This window comes from Elgaria multicarinata, chromosome 9 (assembly GCF_023053635.1).
Source record: "Elgaria multicarinata webbii isolate HBS135686 ecotype San Diego chromosome 9, rElgMul1.1.pri, whole genome shotgun sequence".
NCBI classification, from domain to species: Eukaryota; Metazoa; Chordata; class Lepidosauria; order Squamata; family Anguidae; genus Elgaria; species Elgaria multicarinata.
This window is the reverse complement of record NC_086179.1, coordinates 101,188,441-101,204,598: the sequence shown is the minus strand read 5'-3', so window position 1 is coordinate 101,204,598 and position 16,158 is coordinate 101,188,441. Positions and strand designations below refer to the sequence as shown.

The 16,158-nt window shown below is 42.2% G+C and overlaps 1 protein-coding gene across 1 annotated transcript; it reads left to right on the top strand.

The window, feature by feature from the left end:
- Positions 1-4,900: 4,900 nt before the first annotated feature.
- Positions 4,901-12,303, top strand: TEX52 (testis expressed 52). Its single transcript, XM_063135037.1, has 2 exons — positions 4,901-5,418; positions 12,069-12,303. Exons 1-2 carry the CDS (start codon positions 4,901-4,903, stop codon positions 12,301-12,303), a joined length of 753 nt encoding a protein of 250 aa, XP_062991107.1.
- Positions 12,304-16,158: the final 3,855 nt, after the last annotated feature.

Sequence of the window (16,158 nt, the reverse complement as noted above, 5' to 3'; positions counted from 1 at the left end):
GCTTTTCCTTCCTTCTGAGTTCTAGCATTGGCAGGAAAGCAAAATGAAGAACCAATTTTACAAACAGCATGGACTGGGGAGCAAACTTGCAGGAGCTTTTCCTCCCTCCCCTCATTCTTTGGGGAAGAGTAAAACCTCTTCTCCACTGTGGCCAGTTTTCTGGCTGCCAATAAAAAACAAATATGAGATCATGCCAAGTCAGAAAAATACCAACAACCTGTTTCTAGGTGTATTTACTCAGAAATCTAATTGTAAATGGGGCTTACTAGCATATCATTGTGGCATAGCATTTTAAACCACTTTGAGATATGTTTCAAATGAGGAGAGAGGTATGCATTGTTAATAAATAAACACTCAAAAGTTAAGCCCAATGAGAATTGTCTAGTAAAGCCACCATCTTGAACACTTATTTGAAAATAGATGAATAGGGCTTACTTCCAAATAAATATGGTTAGGTTTTACTGTGTGTGTTTAGAATTGCAGCTACATATCCTGATGCTGCACATAGAATCATAGAATAGTAGAGGTGGAAGGGGCTATAAGGCCATTGAGTCCAACATTCATACCTAGACACAGATCCCACTAAGTTGATTAGAGATTGCAGCTAGGTAAGGATTGAAGCCTTAAGGTTAATCATGGCTATTATTAAATGGACACAGGACTACCCCTTTAGTTAAGATAAACTGCAAAACAAAAATTCCACTGTTGTAAGTCTCAAAATGCTATTGCTTATAGAAATGGCACCTGTCATGGAACCAGCTACACCGTACCCGATGCATAGAAGGGAGACCAAGCCATTCCCTTCCAAAGACCTTTCTGCTGTCCAGAGATTATTATTATTAATAATAATAATTTATATAGCGCCATCAATTTATTACTTTGTCAATTCTGTTAGAAGCTAGCAAATATTATAGTTGGGAGGGATTGGAAACCTTTTCCTAACACCCTCCCTCTGCATATATCCTTATGAAGTCTCCAGGGATGCCATGTCTTCCTTCATATCTTGCCTGAAGTCATAGTTCCGGATAGATGACATCACAAATAGTTACTGTAGTAATTTATCAGGTATGTATGAGTGAGAAAGACAGTTTTAAAAGCCAAAGCACATGACGGAATCAAACAGGGTACAGAAAAAAGAAAAAGAAGTGGTGAATACAGAATAAAGGCAAGCCATTTCCTCAATTTTTTCTCCCTGGAGCAGGAGTCCTGCCCTGGCTGCCACTGCTGCTACCGGGCACAGATGCCCCCTTATGCCTCCTGGACATCCTGAGGGAGAAGGAGTCCTTTGTGCACAGTAGTGTCACCGTGTGCAAATCTCTCCTTGTCCCTTCTGTGACCTCACTGTATGCAGACCTCTCCTTCTCCCTTCAAGTGCACAGTGACCCTTTGACACTAGATTGGGGATCATTCCAGCAGTCTGCCATTCATCCCCAGTCCACAGAGATAATAAATGTAGAGGCATAATTCAATAGTCTGCAGATGGAACTTCCTGGCTCCCCCTCATGGAGAGCTCTCTAAAGAAAAAACAGGGATGGGGAGATGGAGAAATCCAGAATTTTAGCATAGCTGTGACTGGGCAGCAGCATGTCTCCCCAGAAACAAAAACTATCAGAAAAACAGATTTCATGCTCTTTTTATTTCATGTGAAAAAAATGTTTTATCTATTTTAAATGTTCTTTTCTTATTTCATGTGAAAAATGTTTTGTTTTTGTTTTTTGGTATTCTAATACTTAGAAAACATTGTGGTATAAAAAACAGTACTTTTTGAGAAGGATGAATTGTTGGCTTACTATTTAAAAAATTGTTTGTTTTATTAAAAAGATTAGTGAAAATTTGTTGGAAGGGAAGAGTTACTGGAGGAATTTAAAAATTATTATATGAAACTGTATTCTTAGTGCTATCATTCCTTCAATATGTAAAGCTACTTAAATTGCTAGAAGAGGAAGTGAAAAAAGTTATATTAAATAGTGATGGGGGACCACCTGGTTTAGATCTATTTCCTTTTGAATTTTATAAAACATTTCTAATTGTCTATACTTTTATTTATTTTCCACAAAACAACCAAAACAAGGACAAAACACAGATACATAAGGAAAAGGAAAAAGAAGCAATATACACTATACAATTTACAACACAACACAGACATCTACTAAAATAAACACAGTTACATAAGGCTATAAGTCATTTGAAGCGATCTTCAAGCTAGACAGCAGCAATTACCTCCAATTTACCAGAAATGAATTTCATCACAGCAAGCTAGTATATATATATATATATATATATATATATATATATATATATCAAAGGCAAAATTACAAATTATATATAAAACCCACAAACAAATAAGTCATCCTTTTGCAGCTCTTGTATATAGTCAATAAAGGGTTTCCAGTCCAATACATATGAGTCTATTGTTCTTTCATTTACTTTTAATTTCGTCATCTCCGCCAATTCCAACACCATAAGGATCTATTTTTCCGTTGTTGGTACTTGTATTTTCTTCCAATATTGGGCATACAGTAGTCTTGCCGCTGTCACCATATGTTGAACTTACAGTCCTTTTGCTTTTAATTGATCATCCATAAGTCCAAGCAAGAACATTTCTGGTTTAATTTCTATATTTCTTTTTAAAAATTTGCATTAATGCATGTATTTTAACCCAGTATGCTTTTGCTCTTTTACAAGACCACCACATGTGGTAAAACATACCTTCTTGTTCTTCACATTTCCAACAGTCCCCCAGACAACCACTGTACATTTTTGCTAACTTTGAAGGAGACATATACCATCTGTACATCATCTTATAAAAGTTTTCCTTTAATCTGGCACTTAATGTATACGTTAAGCCTTTTGACCACATAGTTTTCCATAGTTCAATTGGAATCTTATGTCCCATATTATTTTCCCATCTAACCATATAATCCTTCATTTGTTCTTTCTCCCCTTCCAACTTTAACAACAATTTATATACTTTACCAATAAGATGTTCATCGTTAGTACATAATACTTCTTCAAACATTGACTTTGACCCTTCGAATCCCCCTGCTTTAACATCACACTTAAACTTCTCTTGAATCTATAAATACGAAAACCATTGGCACAACTCTTGTCTCGTTTTTAATTTACACTCTCCTTGGGATGTCTCCAAGACATCTCTATATTTTAACCATTTATGTCCACTCGAAAGTTCTGTTCTGAAAAAGGCCTCTTGAGTCAACACCCACATTGGAATTTATTTATTTATTTTATTTTTATTTATTACATTTTTATACCGCCCAATAGCCGAAGGTCTCTGGGCGGTTCACAAAAATTAAAACCACAGTAAAACACCCAACAGTTTAAAACACAATTACGAAATACAGTATAAAAAGCGCAACCAGGATAAAACCACACAGCAAAGTTGATATAAGATTAAAATACAGAGTTAAAACAGTAAAATTTAAATTTAAGTTAAAATTAAGTGTTAAAATACTGAGTGAATAAAAAGGTCTTCAGCTGGCGACGAAAGCAGTACAGTGTAGGCGCCAAGCGGACCTCTCTGGGGAGCTCGTTCCACAACCGGGGTGCCACAGCGGAGAAAGCCCTCCTCCTAGTAGCCACCTGCCTCACTTCCTTTGGCAGGGGCTCATGGAGAAGGCCCCCTGTAGATGATCTTAAGGTCCGGGTAGGTACATATGGGAGGAGGCGTTCCTTCAGATAACCTGGCCCCAAACCGTTTAGGGCTTTAAATGTTAATACCAGCACTTTGAATTGGGCCCGGACCTGGACTGGCAGCCAATGAAGCTGGAAAAGGACTGGCGTAATGTGATCTCGCCGGCCAGTCCCTGTTAATAACCTTGCTGCCCTGAATCTTCTGATATAGTCGTGATTTGTATTTCTTCCATACACTCAGAATAGTACATCTAATGAAGTGATTATTAAAATTAAAATCTACATTGACCTTTGCTTTCTCATACCACAGGTATCCATGCCACCCAAATCTTATATCATGCCCCTCTAACTCTAATAGCCATCTGTTCTCCAACACTACCCATTCTTTCATCCATATCATGCTAAATCAAAGTAATAGCCCTCACCGGTTGTTCAGAAATGAGATTCAGTAAATTGGAGGAGTAGAGGTTAGAGATAGATAACAATGTAGTGTGTGACAAAGCAACAGTAGTGAGAGGTATGAACACAGGTGAGGGGAAATAAGTAGAGATACTCAGATCCCTGCCATAACCCACTGTGAAATGGTGGCCAAAACCAACCAGGGGTTGACAAAGGGCGGGAACCACCTCTTGACCTAGATTGCAGCCAGGTGAAAGACTCACCCTAGGGAACACTTATGGTGGTTGTAATGCGGAGAAATATGGCACACAGCTATTGAACCACATAGGAGCTGAGATAAAGGGGGGAAATGAAGTAAAAGTATGCCACAAAACCAGCTGTGTGGGTTTTCTTAAGATAAACTCAAGCTTGATGACCGCAGAGTAGCCACGACATCATGTGCCCCAGACAACCATAAAATGCTCCTTCTGTGCAGCAAATCATCTGTGAAGACAACTTTTATGTGTTTTATTATTGCATGCCACCTTGGGAGGGCTTCTGCCCTGAAAGGAAATCAATAAATATTAGAAATAACGAACAAACAAATAAATAAAGGGGTTGCCAAGTATTGAAGAGCATTGGCAGGTCTGTGAGGAGAGAATGACACTGAAACAAATTGAGGCAAAATTGCACAGCCATGACAGCAGTCTAATGGGAGCTTGGATACTGCTTACATTTGTCATGGCTGAGGTTTGTCAACAAATTCAAGTCAGACATAACAACACGGCAACATATGATATGGGAGCTTACAATCTCTTTTGAACCCCCTTCTTTCCCCCCCACCTAGGAGTTACCTGCTTACCTTTTCAAGATGACTACATGGAAGGAGAGGCACTTCCTATGTAAGGACAAATATGTGTCATGGCCAGGGTTTTCTCCAAGACCATACCATAAATTGGCTCTTGAAAGACCACCACACACAGATGCCAAAATCAAAGTTAGCCAGAAAATGCGTTGCCCAGTTGAAGAGGGTGCCCCTTGGCATGTCTGGGCATACCATACATGGCTAGATGTAGGGCGGTTGCCGCCCATCTATGACCCAAGACCTGACAAGCCTTTTGACAGCAAAACATGGCGATGGATTACGGCTGCCAAGAAACATCCAATGGCTGAGCCTCTAGTCCCACCTCCTTCACAATTGGATGGGAACACCTACATTAAGTTTATCGAAGGGGAAGGGTTGTTTGTGGACCAGAGACATAAAGAAAGAGTTCTGAACCAAACACAGAAAGAAATAACCTGGTGTGAACAACTCAAACTGCGGAGTGAGTGCCGAGATCCTCCTCTAGATATTCAGGGAAATATTATGCCTCCCAAAGCGTTCAAACGGTAAGATATGCTTTGCTACCTAACACTTTTCCTACCAACTTATGTAAGTACCCTTCAGACATACTCTTTTTATTAGAACTTACCAAAATTCACACATTTCATATTTGAATGAAAAGAACTTGAGATTTTAAAAAACCTATGTACAGGAGAAAGAAACATTGATGGGCTTGTTTATTCATACTGGATGCTGTATCTGAATAACACAACCATATTGGTGGGGACCCTCATGAGGCAAGGTGGGAGGTGTGTAATTAAAGGGCAGAATATTATCAGTTGTTCAGTTTATCACATCTTTACCACCACTAAGATATCTTTTGGATTTTCTGCCTCAGAGACCAAAATGAATGGGCTTTCAGATTAGGCAGCCTAGATTTGGGGACCTGTTGGTTTTCATGCACTGGTCATTTCTATCATAGACTACTTCAACTTCCTTCTCTCTTTCTGTCCCATGTCACACCTCAGCCTACTCAGCTCTGCTCAGAATTCTGCTTATAAAATAATTTACCCCTTCTTCCATTCATGATATCCCAACACAAATCCTTATACAGTCTTCTCATTTTTGACATCCAGCACAAACACCTTTAAAGTTTTCCATGGCTTCAACCACCATATCTCTCTGCCCTAATTTTCCTATGACCTTTGATACTTCTTCTCAGTTACCTTTACAGCACAATCTCATCCACTGGGTGATTCAGTAAAAACCCTTCTATACTAACAAAATTAGCACTTTGAACCGATCCCCAGAATGGGTGTTGGCCTCCATGGGGATGTACATCAATAACCATCGAGCAAGGCTGAAGAACCAGACCACCATTATTTTGCTCTATTATTCCAATATCTGGACCACTATTGGGGGCTGTAGATAAATGGCCTCCATTATTGCAGTGAGGTTCGATTATTGGGTCTAAACGGGGAGGGCGTGGTGGAGGTTGAGCCTGGATGCCTTGGCTGAGAAGCTTTTCTGGGAGCCATGTCAATAGTTTATTTAAAGAGCTAAGCACAATTTCTAAGTTAGAACTAATCAATTGGAGTGTCCTCGCTGTTAGGAAACATTGCTCAGCCAGTAATTCAAGGGAAAAAACTTCACTTTGGGAGTTTTCCATGGATTTGCCAATTGGACCGTTTGTTTGAGAAACGCCAGCGCCTCCTAAGATAGACTCACCAGTAACTTCGCCTCCCTCGGCCAGAGGAGCATATCTATTAGACAAAGTGATTTCATCTGTCGGAAAAGCAGCAGAGATGGCATGAGGAGGCTGCCGAACAATAAAACTGTCGAGCCTGCACTGTTTGGCGCAGGGTGCATTACTCGCAGTTTGTGGAGGTGATAAAAATCTTTTCCTTCTCATAGTCAGCCAAATGACCTAGAGGTAAACAAACTAAAAAAAGTCCACACTACTAAAAAGTTTAAAACCCCTTTCAGGGAGTGGCAACTAATACTCGAGAGCTGCCGGGTGTTAATTAAACTCTTGATAGAAAGCACACTGCAGTTTGCAGTTCAAAGAAGGAGGCAGCACATCGAAGAGCTACAAAACTGCAAGCTGGAAATGCAGAGGGCAGTAAGAGCAATAAAAACAAGTGAAAGAGTAAAACAATAAAACAATAAAACAGCTTAAAATAGGTCAATAAAACAGTAAAACTTCTAAAATAAATTATATGAGTCACGGAGACTCACACAGCACTGCAGCCTCCAACGCCATTTCCCCCCCACAACAAAAATAAACTTACAACTACTAACAATCACAATTTTTATTCCCACCCCTCCCCTTCTCCCCCTTAGTTCCCCTCCCTCCCCTCCCTCCCCTCCCTTCTCCCCCCTCTTCTGGTCCCCCCTTTACTCCTCCGTTGGTGAAACACCCCAATCATGGCCATCAACCTTTAAGGGGGGGAGACAGAACCCACAGTCCTGATGCGGCAAGCCTCTAACTCATTAATTATTCTTATTATCTCCTTCCCCCCCACTTTTTAAAATTTGTTTTAATTAAGTCTCTAAGTCCCACTTGGACCAGGACGTTCTCCCTCTTCTCCTTCCGGCTGGGTTGACGATTCTTCATCCATCCCTAGTTGTCTTAACAATGACATTCCCTGTTCCAGAGATGTTATTCTATGTTGTCTTCCTTCCTGCATAAAACTCAGGAACACCGGATATCACCATGAAAAAGCAATTCCCTCCCTCTTAAGCTTTGCTATTACTGGCCTCACACTTCTCCTCCATTCAATGGTTTGTGGACACAGATCATTGTAGATTTAGATTGGCGCTTCTTGAAACTTCAGCGTAGTTATTAGCCTTAATTTCTTCATAAACTGCTCCTTTTTATAATAATTTGCAAATGTAACCAAGATATCTCTGGGCATAGCCCTAGATCTGTTTCCAGCCACTCAATGAATTCTCTCAATATCTTGCTGTGTTAAATCCATATCTGCAGCCAGCTCCATAAACCATCCCAGAATGCTTATTCTCAAATTTTCGCCTTGCATCTCAGGGAGATTTTTTTATACAAAGATTTGGACATCTAGATTGATCTTCCAGATGAATCAGCCTCAATTCATGTTGATCAAATTTAAGACTGTGTTGGTTTAGCTGTTGTTGATTCACATCCACTTGATTTGATAGCTGTTGAATTTCTGCTTTTGTTTTCTCCAAATCCTTTTCAATTTTTAATATTGATATTTTCACCTCCTGTACATTTTTAATTACTTCTTCTTTATTCTTTTTCATTTCCTGAAACAAAGCTTTAATATTGCTTTGGATCATTTCCATAATCTTAAAATAATTCTCATCTTGTGCTGATTTTGGCGCTGTGCCATTCTTTTTGCCTGATGCTGCAGCCGCCATTTCCTCTCCTTCAGCAGTTTGTGGATTTATTGCCAACTCGTCTCGGTTGTCTTGTACACTTTCTTGTGTACTTTCCTCATTTTTTGTTAATCTAGCCACTGATTTATCAGAGGGATGTGCTTTGGTTCTGGTCCAAATTGGTTTCCCTTTATTCTTGTTATTTTTCTTTTTCGGCATTTATCTTTCACTTTTCAGACTTTCTCTTTGCCACTCCTCCTCCCCCCTCATACCTCCATAAATTATTTTTAGAGTGACTTAATTAGCTTCCGCTCTGTGCTTCTTTCAGATAAGAATTGATTCAGCTGCACTTAAAAGTCTCTGCATTCCATCAAAGTTATTTATTATTGCTTCCATAAAGCCCTCTCTTTGGGAGCGACAAAACGAAACTAAAAAGTTCAGATCATTTCAAAGTGCTCTGGGAGGTGTCTTTACTTTCCCAAATGCACAGAGAGTTCATAAATATTTTGTAAAAGTTACTCACATTATTATGCCGATCATACACTTCTAGGCTTCATTAATCAGGAGCTGAGATGAGACTTTAGCGCTTCATTGGACTGCTAGGCTCCACCCCCCTCTCCCAGCAGTTTCAAGTAAATATTAAATAGCATTGGGGGAAGGATGGAACCTTGTGGTACACCACACAGCAGCCCCTTCTTTGAGGAGCAGCTATCTCCAAGCATCACCATCTGGAACCTGCCTGAGAGGTAGACCTGAAACCACTGAAGCATAGTGCCTCTGATTCTCAGTCCCCTCAGGTGATCCAGAAGGTTACCATGGTTGATGGTATCAAAAGCTGCTGAGAGGTCCAAAAGTACAGCAGGGACACACACTCCCCCTGTCAATACTCAGGTGTAGATCATCCACTAAGGCAACCATAGCGGTCTCAATCCGTATCCTGCTCTGAAGCCGGTTTGAAATGGGTCTAGAAAATCTGCATCATCCAAGACTGCTTGGAGTTGGAAGGCAACTGTCCTCTTAATCACTTTGCCCCAAAATGGAAAATTTGATACTGGTCTGTAATTATTAAGGTCCAGGGGGTCCAGGGAGGGCTTTTTTAGAAGTGGCCATACCACTGCTTCTTTTAAACATGGTGGAAAACTCCCCTCCCTGAGAGATGCATTAATAATAAACTGTAGTTGTTGTCTAACTGCATCTCTGCCGTGGACGACCAGCCATGAAGGACAAGGATCGAGAGGGCAAGTCATCATCTTCACTCATCCAAGCAGCTCGTCAACATCCTCGGTACGCACCAACTGAAACTGATCCAGTGTAATCGTACTAGCAGAGTTGCTGGACACTCCATTGTCAGCTTCTGCTATAATGATGGCATCTAAGTTGGCTCTTATCCAAGAGATTTTTTTCTGTGAGATGATCGTTAAAGGCATCACAACAAACTACTGAAGGCTCTAAAATTGGGTTCAGGGGGGAAGGTGTCTGAGTTAGACCCCTCACCACCCTGAACAGTTCTGCTGGATGCGAATTCGCAGACGCAATGCATGCAGAGAAGAAAGCTTTCTTAGCTGCACGTATTGCCACCCCATAGGAACAAAGATGTTCTCTATGTCATGTTTTGTCAGATATGAGTCAAGTTTTCCACCATTGGCACTCTAGTTGTTGTCCTTCCCACTTCAACTCCCTGAGTTCTTCCATATATCAAGGTGCCCGGTTAGAAGCTGGTCGGAGAGGACATTTGGGAGCGATCATGTTGATAGCCCTAGTTAGGTCTTGATTCCATCTATTGACCAGGGCTTCAATAGGATCGTCAACAATACCATCCATAGAACATTCTAAGGCTATCTGGAATCCAAGAGGATCCATCAGGCTTCGAGGGTCTGCCATCTTAATAGATCCGCCACCCCTGCAGGGGTGGATAGTAGCCGTGATACTAACCCTAACCAGAAAATGATCTGTCCATGACAACACAGAGGTATTCATCACCTCTGCCTACAGATCCATCTGTTCAGAGCTGAAAACAAAATCGAGGGTGTGACCTGTGGAATGTATGGGTCCAGAGACCTGTTGGGATAGGCCCATGTTTGTCATGGATGCCATGAACTCCTGAGCTGCACCTTCCAAACTCTTCTTGAAAGGGATGTTGAAGTCACCCAGGACCAAAAGCCTGTGTGACTCCAACACCAACTCCAAGACCAGTTCCATGAGCTTGGCCAGGGAGTCGGATAGACAGCGGGGTGGCCAGTGCACTAACAGAATCCCCAGTCTATCCTTGGGCGATGTGATTCAATTCCTGGACAGGAATTCTGGCCAGGTTGAGATTGTTTTTGTAGACCACAGCTACTCCACGCCCCCTGCCCACTTTCCCTCACCTGCTCATATCAGGAACCAATAGCATGGAAACCAATATATGATCTAATAAGGAATATGTATAATATCTGGAAAAGAAGTATGTATAATCCCTAGCTCCTGGGTGTTAGACAAGTTCTTAGCCCTTAGGGACGAGATCCAATTCAGCCCCCAAGAACGACACCACACTTCCAGCGACAGAGGGTCCAAAGCGCTTTATTGATTATAATCAAGATCTGAGAGTCTTGAAAGCAACAGTCAGACAAAGAATTGGAAATTCAGCAGGGCTTTTCAAGCCTGAAAGGGGCAGTGCCCCACAGCAATATTAACCAATCAGAATGTAACACCAGAGAGCCCCCTTATCTTCTGCAAAACATTTCCTCTGTAACAGTACATTCCGCCTGGGAACATAAAGCTATTGTTTTGGATAGATAAGATAGTTACACAGGAAACACCCTTGAAGACATTCTTGGTACGTGACATCTCGCCTGATGTATAATGGATACTATATAGCTTCCTTTAGAAAATGGAGGTGGTTATGCTAACATGGGTGCATCTATCTCCAGGCATCTGTTAAATAAAACCTTTTCAACAGAGGTAATATACTTTTATTAGACTGTCGCATGACCCTGGGTGTTGTATTACTTCTATCCATAAAGGCATCACATGTCAAATTAAAATCTCCTCTTTCTATAATCTCTCCTTCAGCAAGTTCTCTTAGTTTTTAAAGTGCTTTAGCCATTTATGAGTACTGGTTTACATTTGGCGCATAGATTGTGGCTATAGTTATAGGACACTCTCCCATCAAACCCTTTTTTTAAAAAGGTATCCCCAGTTAAGTAGCTATTTTACATTGTCCATTCATACTTAGACAAATTAGTTAGGTCAGAGATCCATCAGCTTAAAAAAATAACCAAAATATTACTGTGTATAGCAATATTGTTTATTAGAGGTAGGCAATCCTAGGGCTACATGTGGTCTTTGGCCAGTTTCAAGTAGCCCTGAGCCTAATTTCAAAAGCCCTGTACATGCAATCACTTCAGGCCTCTGGCAAGAGTGATCTGTCCCTTTCATGGCATCCCAGTGGGTAAGAAGGAAGAGGGGGAGGGAAAGGGGTGACAGTAAGAGAAAGGGGCAACTGTTTTGGCTGGGGCCCTTCTCACCCCTGGCTCACCAACACGCAGCCCCCGACAGATTATGCACACAAGGGAATGTGACCCTCAATAGAAAACGGCCAGATCTACACCAAGCAGGATAACACTTTGTCATGGGCCCCAACAGTTGTCAAATACTGATATAATCTGTTTTAAAGCAGTAGTGTAGATCCTGCTCAGGTTGCCCACTCCAGGTTTAGAGTGTGACCTGGAATGTCCCTGATTTAACTCCCACCTTGGTCTCAAACACAGTAGCAGCTTACATTATTCTTTTAGCTTCAGTCCCCATCACCAATGTAGGGATATAATACTGGCCTATGTTAGAGGGTGAAAGTTGTTGTTGTTGTTATTCTTTTGGACAGATATAAACATCTACTTTCAAAGAAAAGTCCAGCTGGTGTTCAATTGCAGCCTGTCACACCCCCTTCTAGAAGCTGCTGGAACTGCCGTTGTCCAAGTCTCCAACCCCATTATCAAGAGGCAGCTGTCAAGTTTGCCCTGAAGAACAGCAGTCCAATCTACCAGGAGGTGGTGGAAAAATACCAGGAACTGGCCCTGTCTGGGAGCAAAATAAAGCCTTGTACACCTATCATCTAAATAAATGGAAGGGGATGGAGCCTGAAATTCACAACACCATGTTGGAAGTCAAACTGTTATTATAAATGAAACTGAAACTATCACTGCAGAATGATCAACAGTAGCCAAAGCACTGAATATGTCAACAACATATTGTTGTTGACAGTTAAACCACTCTCAGGGATGGTTTAACTGTTTTTCCTGCACATTGCAGAGGGTTGGACTAGATGATCCTTGTGGTCCCTTCAAACCCCACAATTCTATGATACTCTATGAACAACAACAAAACACCTACAAATACATTCATGTCATGGATTTAAATCGGTTTTACAGATGTGACATATAATAAAGCTTTTACCACAGAGGTGTAGGGATACAGTAATGCCACTCTTTTAGCCAAAGAGCAGCCTTCCCCAACCTGGTGCCCTCAAGATGTTTTGGTCTTTAACTCCCATCAGCCACCACCAGCATGGCCAATAGTCAGGAATGCTGGAAGCTTGACATTCAAAACATCTGGAGGGCACCAGGTTGGAGAAACTGGAGGAGAAGGTCCTCTGTTCCTTTCCATAACATAAAAATGTCATCAAGGTATCTCTTATAAAAGGCATTGTGAGGTTTATAGACATTATCCTCTTGCGTAATGTGTGTTTGTTGAAACCAGTCCATATAGATATTACCCAATTCTGGGGCAAATCTACAGCCCATGGCTGTACCTGAGATTTGCCAATAGTATTCATCCTGAAAGGTGAAGGGTTTTTTTTTAAGGGCTAATTCAGCTAGGGAATATAAAAAGGCTGTTGGTGGGGTGGAGACATCTGTTCTTCTATTTAAGGTGGATTCTATAACTTCTAACGCTTCCCATTGTGGAATATTTGTATACAAAGATATAACATCCAAGGAAACTAGCCATGTGTCCCGTAGGTCATCATGGATGTTGTCCAGGAGATTTAAAAAGTGGGTGGTGTCTTTTATATGGGGCTCTATATGGGTTACAAAGGGTTTGAGAAAAAAAATGATGTAATTAGACAGGAGCTCTGGTATTGAGCCGCATCCTGATATGATGGGCCTCCCTGGGATGGGAGAAACGTTTTTATGTATTTTTGGAAGGAGGTAGAATCTGGGGGTACGTCCCTCGGTTTCTAGAAGGTAGTCATGTGTGTGCTTATCTATATATCCCATAAGGATGGCTTCATTCACCACCACAGCTATTTCTTTTTTAATTTGTGCAGTGGGATTCTGCTTACATAGTCTGTAGTGTTTAGCGTTATGTAGTTGGCGGTGGGTCTCCTGGATGTAATCGGTTTCATTCATGACTACAATAGGAGTGAACTTTTACAATCTAGATCAAAGTAACCCCTAGAAAGAATGGTTATTCCCCTTACATACGATAGCTATACTGATAAAATCAGAGAAACCATAACCAAGTATTGGTACCTTTTAAATAACATACCTGCTTGTCAAGAACAGCCTATCTTTGCATACAAATGCAAACAGAACTTAAGGGACATGTTGGTCCACAGCACATGCTACCCTAAAAACAAACGGAGGGATGTAACTCTCCTGGGGAAGAGGTTCAAGGAAACTACCCATGTGGCCACTGTAGCATTTGTACCAATTGTCATACAAGGAAAAGCTTGATCAATCCTGTCAATAATGCACAATATTAGGGATGTGCTCCGCTCCGATTAGAATCGGAGAATCAGAAGCGAATTGGCCTGCTCCGCCTTGCCCAGAGGTGGAGTAGAAGCGGACCGTGGACCCTTAGAAGCATGGCAAAGAGAAGCAGCAATAGGCGGAGCGCTTCTCTTTTCGCGGAGTGCTCCGCCCGCCATTTTGGATAATTTCGCCCATAGGATTGCATTGCGGAAAAGAATAGGGGATAACTGTGTTGTTTTTAAAGCTATCTTTCTGAAAGTTCGTATGCTTAGAGAGTCGTGGCTGGGGGTCATTTTGAGCCTACTCTCAGCACTCTGTGTGGTGTGGTTCGATTGCTATAATTTTTAAAAAAATAGGGTAAAAAAAGCAGGAGAGAGTAAGCAGCGGTGTTTTTTTTAGCGATGACAGGCACATTCAACTCCCAATCCTGATGAGAATTGATGACCTCATGAAGCATCCTCCAATCCCAGAGTTGAAGGGGGGACTAAGGCAGAGCCACCCTGAGACCTTTTCTCCTTTCTTTCTCTTTGTGTGTTGGCGTTTGTGGAAAGAGGAGTTAGTTTAGGTGCTGCTGCTGTGTTTGGAGTTGGAGGAGATTAGATTAGGATTTAGCTTGGGTTGTGTGTGTGTGTTTGTTTGTTTCTGACTGTTTGCTTAGTTTGCTCTGTGTTTTTCCCTTACTTTGATTTTATATAAACTTTATTTTTAATTTTTGGAGTGTTTGTTTGGTTGGTTGGTTTCCCCCCCCCTTCCCCCTCTTAAAGCCTGACTGTGTTTCATCTTCCTTCTTTCTTCTATATAAAAAAAATACAAAAAAAATACAAAAAAAATTTATTCTCTATTTCTTCTCTCTCTGTGTGTGTGTGTTACTTGGACTGTGTGTGTGAGACTTGTGTTATTGTGTGAGTGTGCTGTATGCATTGCTTGTGAAGTGCAAAAAAGCCAATACAATTTGAGCATTTCAAATCCTGTTTGGGAAAAGCATACACACTTGTCCCATTTCCCTAAATACATATTATTATTATTATTATTATTATTATTATTATTATTATTATTATTATTATCGTCATCATCGTCTTCATCATCATGAGAAGAGGGAGCAGGCGCACGTCTGTGGCTGGGTGTGCTGAAAGCAGTGGTGGTCAAGGGAAGGCTCAGGCTGCCACTAGTAAGCAGGCTGCCTCTCCTGCTGTGAAAATCAAACGTGCAAGTCCTTGGCTGGCTGCTCCTCAACAGAAGCAGGAGAAGCAGCAGGCAGAGGCACTCTCTTCTCCAACTTGCACCCGGCATTCTCTTTTTGAGGGTGGGAATGGGAAAAGTGCCCCTTTGCAAGAGGCAGGTGGCAGCAGTGCCATTAGAGGAGGAGGAGGAGGAGTATCCCCAACTCCTTCATTATTGTTTGAGGCCACAAGCCCGCTGATGGACCTGTCTCCAGAACTCATAGACACGAGGTCCTCAGCACAGTGGAGGGCAGGAGGAGGAGGAGGCGGTCCTCCAGGATGTGGGTGCTGAGGAGGAGCAGCAGCAGGCCAAGGCTCTCTCCCCAGTCTCATCCCACCCCTCTTCCGCTGTAACCCCTGTTTCTGTGGTGACACCAGAGAGCTCAGGCGGGCAATTGGTGTCACCACGGAAGCGAAAGACCAGCATAGTGTGGGACCACTATGAGGTGGGAGTGGATCCCCGCTTTGCTGTCTGTCGCCACTGCAAACTCACTCTAAGCAGGGGTTCAGCTACAGGGCATTATGGATCCAGCAGCCTGAAGATGCATCTTCAGAGGCAGCACCAGTCGATCTTGATGGGGAAAGAGGCGGGCACTTCCAAGGCGACTGGTTCCAGGGGAAAGCCGAAGGCTACTGCTGCTGCTGCTGCTGCTGCTGGCACTGCCACTCTAAGCTCTCCATCTCCCATCCCCACGAGGGTTAGGCAGGCAACCCTCGAGGACATGGGGTGGGGGAAGTATGGATCCACAAGTTGGCGTTTTCCAACGCCCACCCAGATCACCACCTGCATCGGTGAGATGGTGGTGTTGGACGACCAGCCATTCAGCCTCATCGACAACGCAGGCTTCAAGAGGCTGATGGCGCTTGTGGTTCCATACTATAAGCTGCCGTGTTGCACCACCCTTAGCAGGCGGGTGGTGCCTTCCCTGTACCGTTCTTGCAGGGAGTTAGTGCTGGGTCATCTGTGCCAGGCAGAGGCACGGATGGTGCACTTCACCTC

Excerpts from the sequence above, each read along its gene's own strand:
- TEX52 (XM_063135037.1), top strand. The coding sequence starts at position 4,901 with ATGACTACATGGAAGGAGAGGCACTTCCTATGTAAGGACAAATATGTG. Across the intron at positions 5,419-12,068 it reads CCTCCCAAAGCGTTCAAACG|ATATAAACATCTACTTTCAA; the intron begins GTAAGATATGCT and ends TCTTTTGGACAG.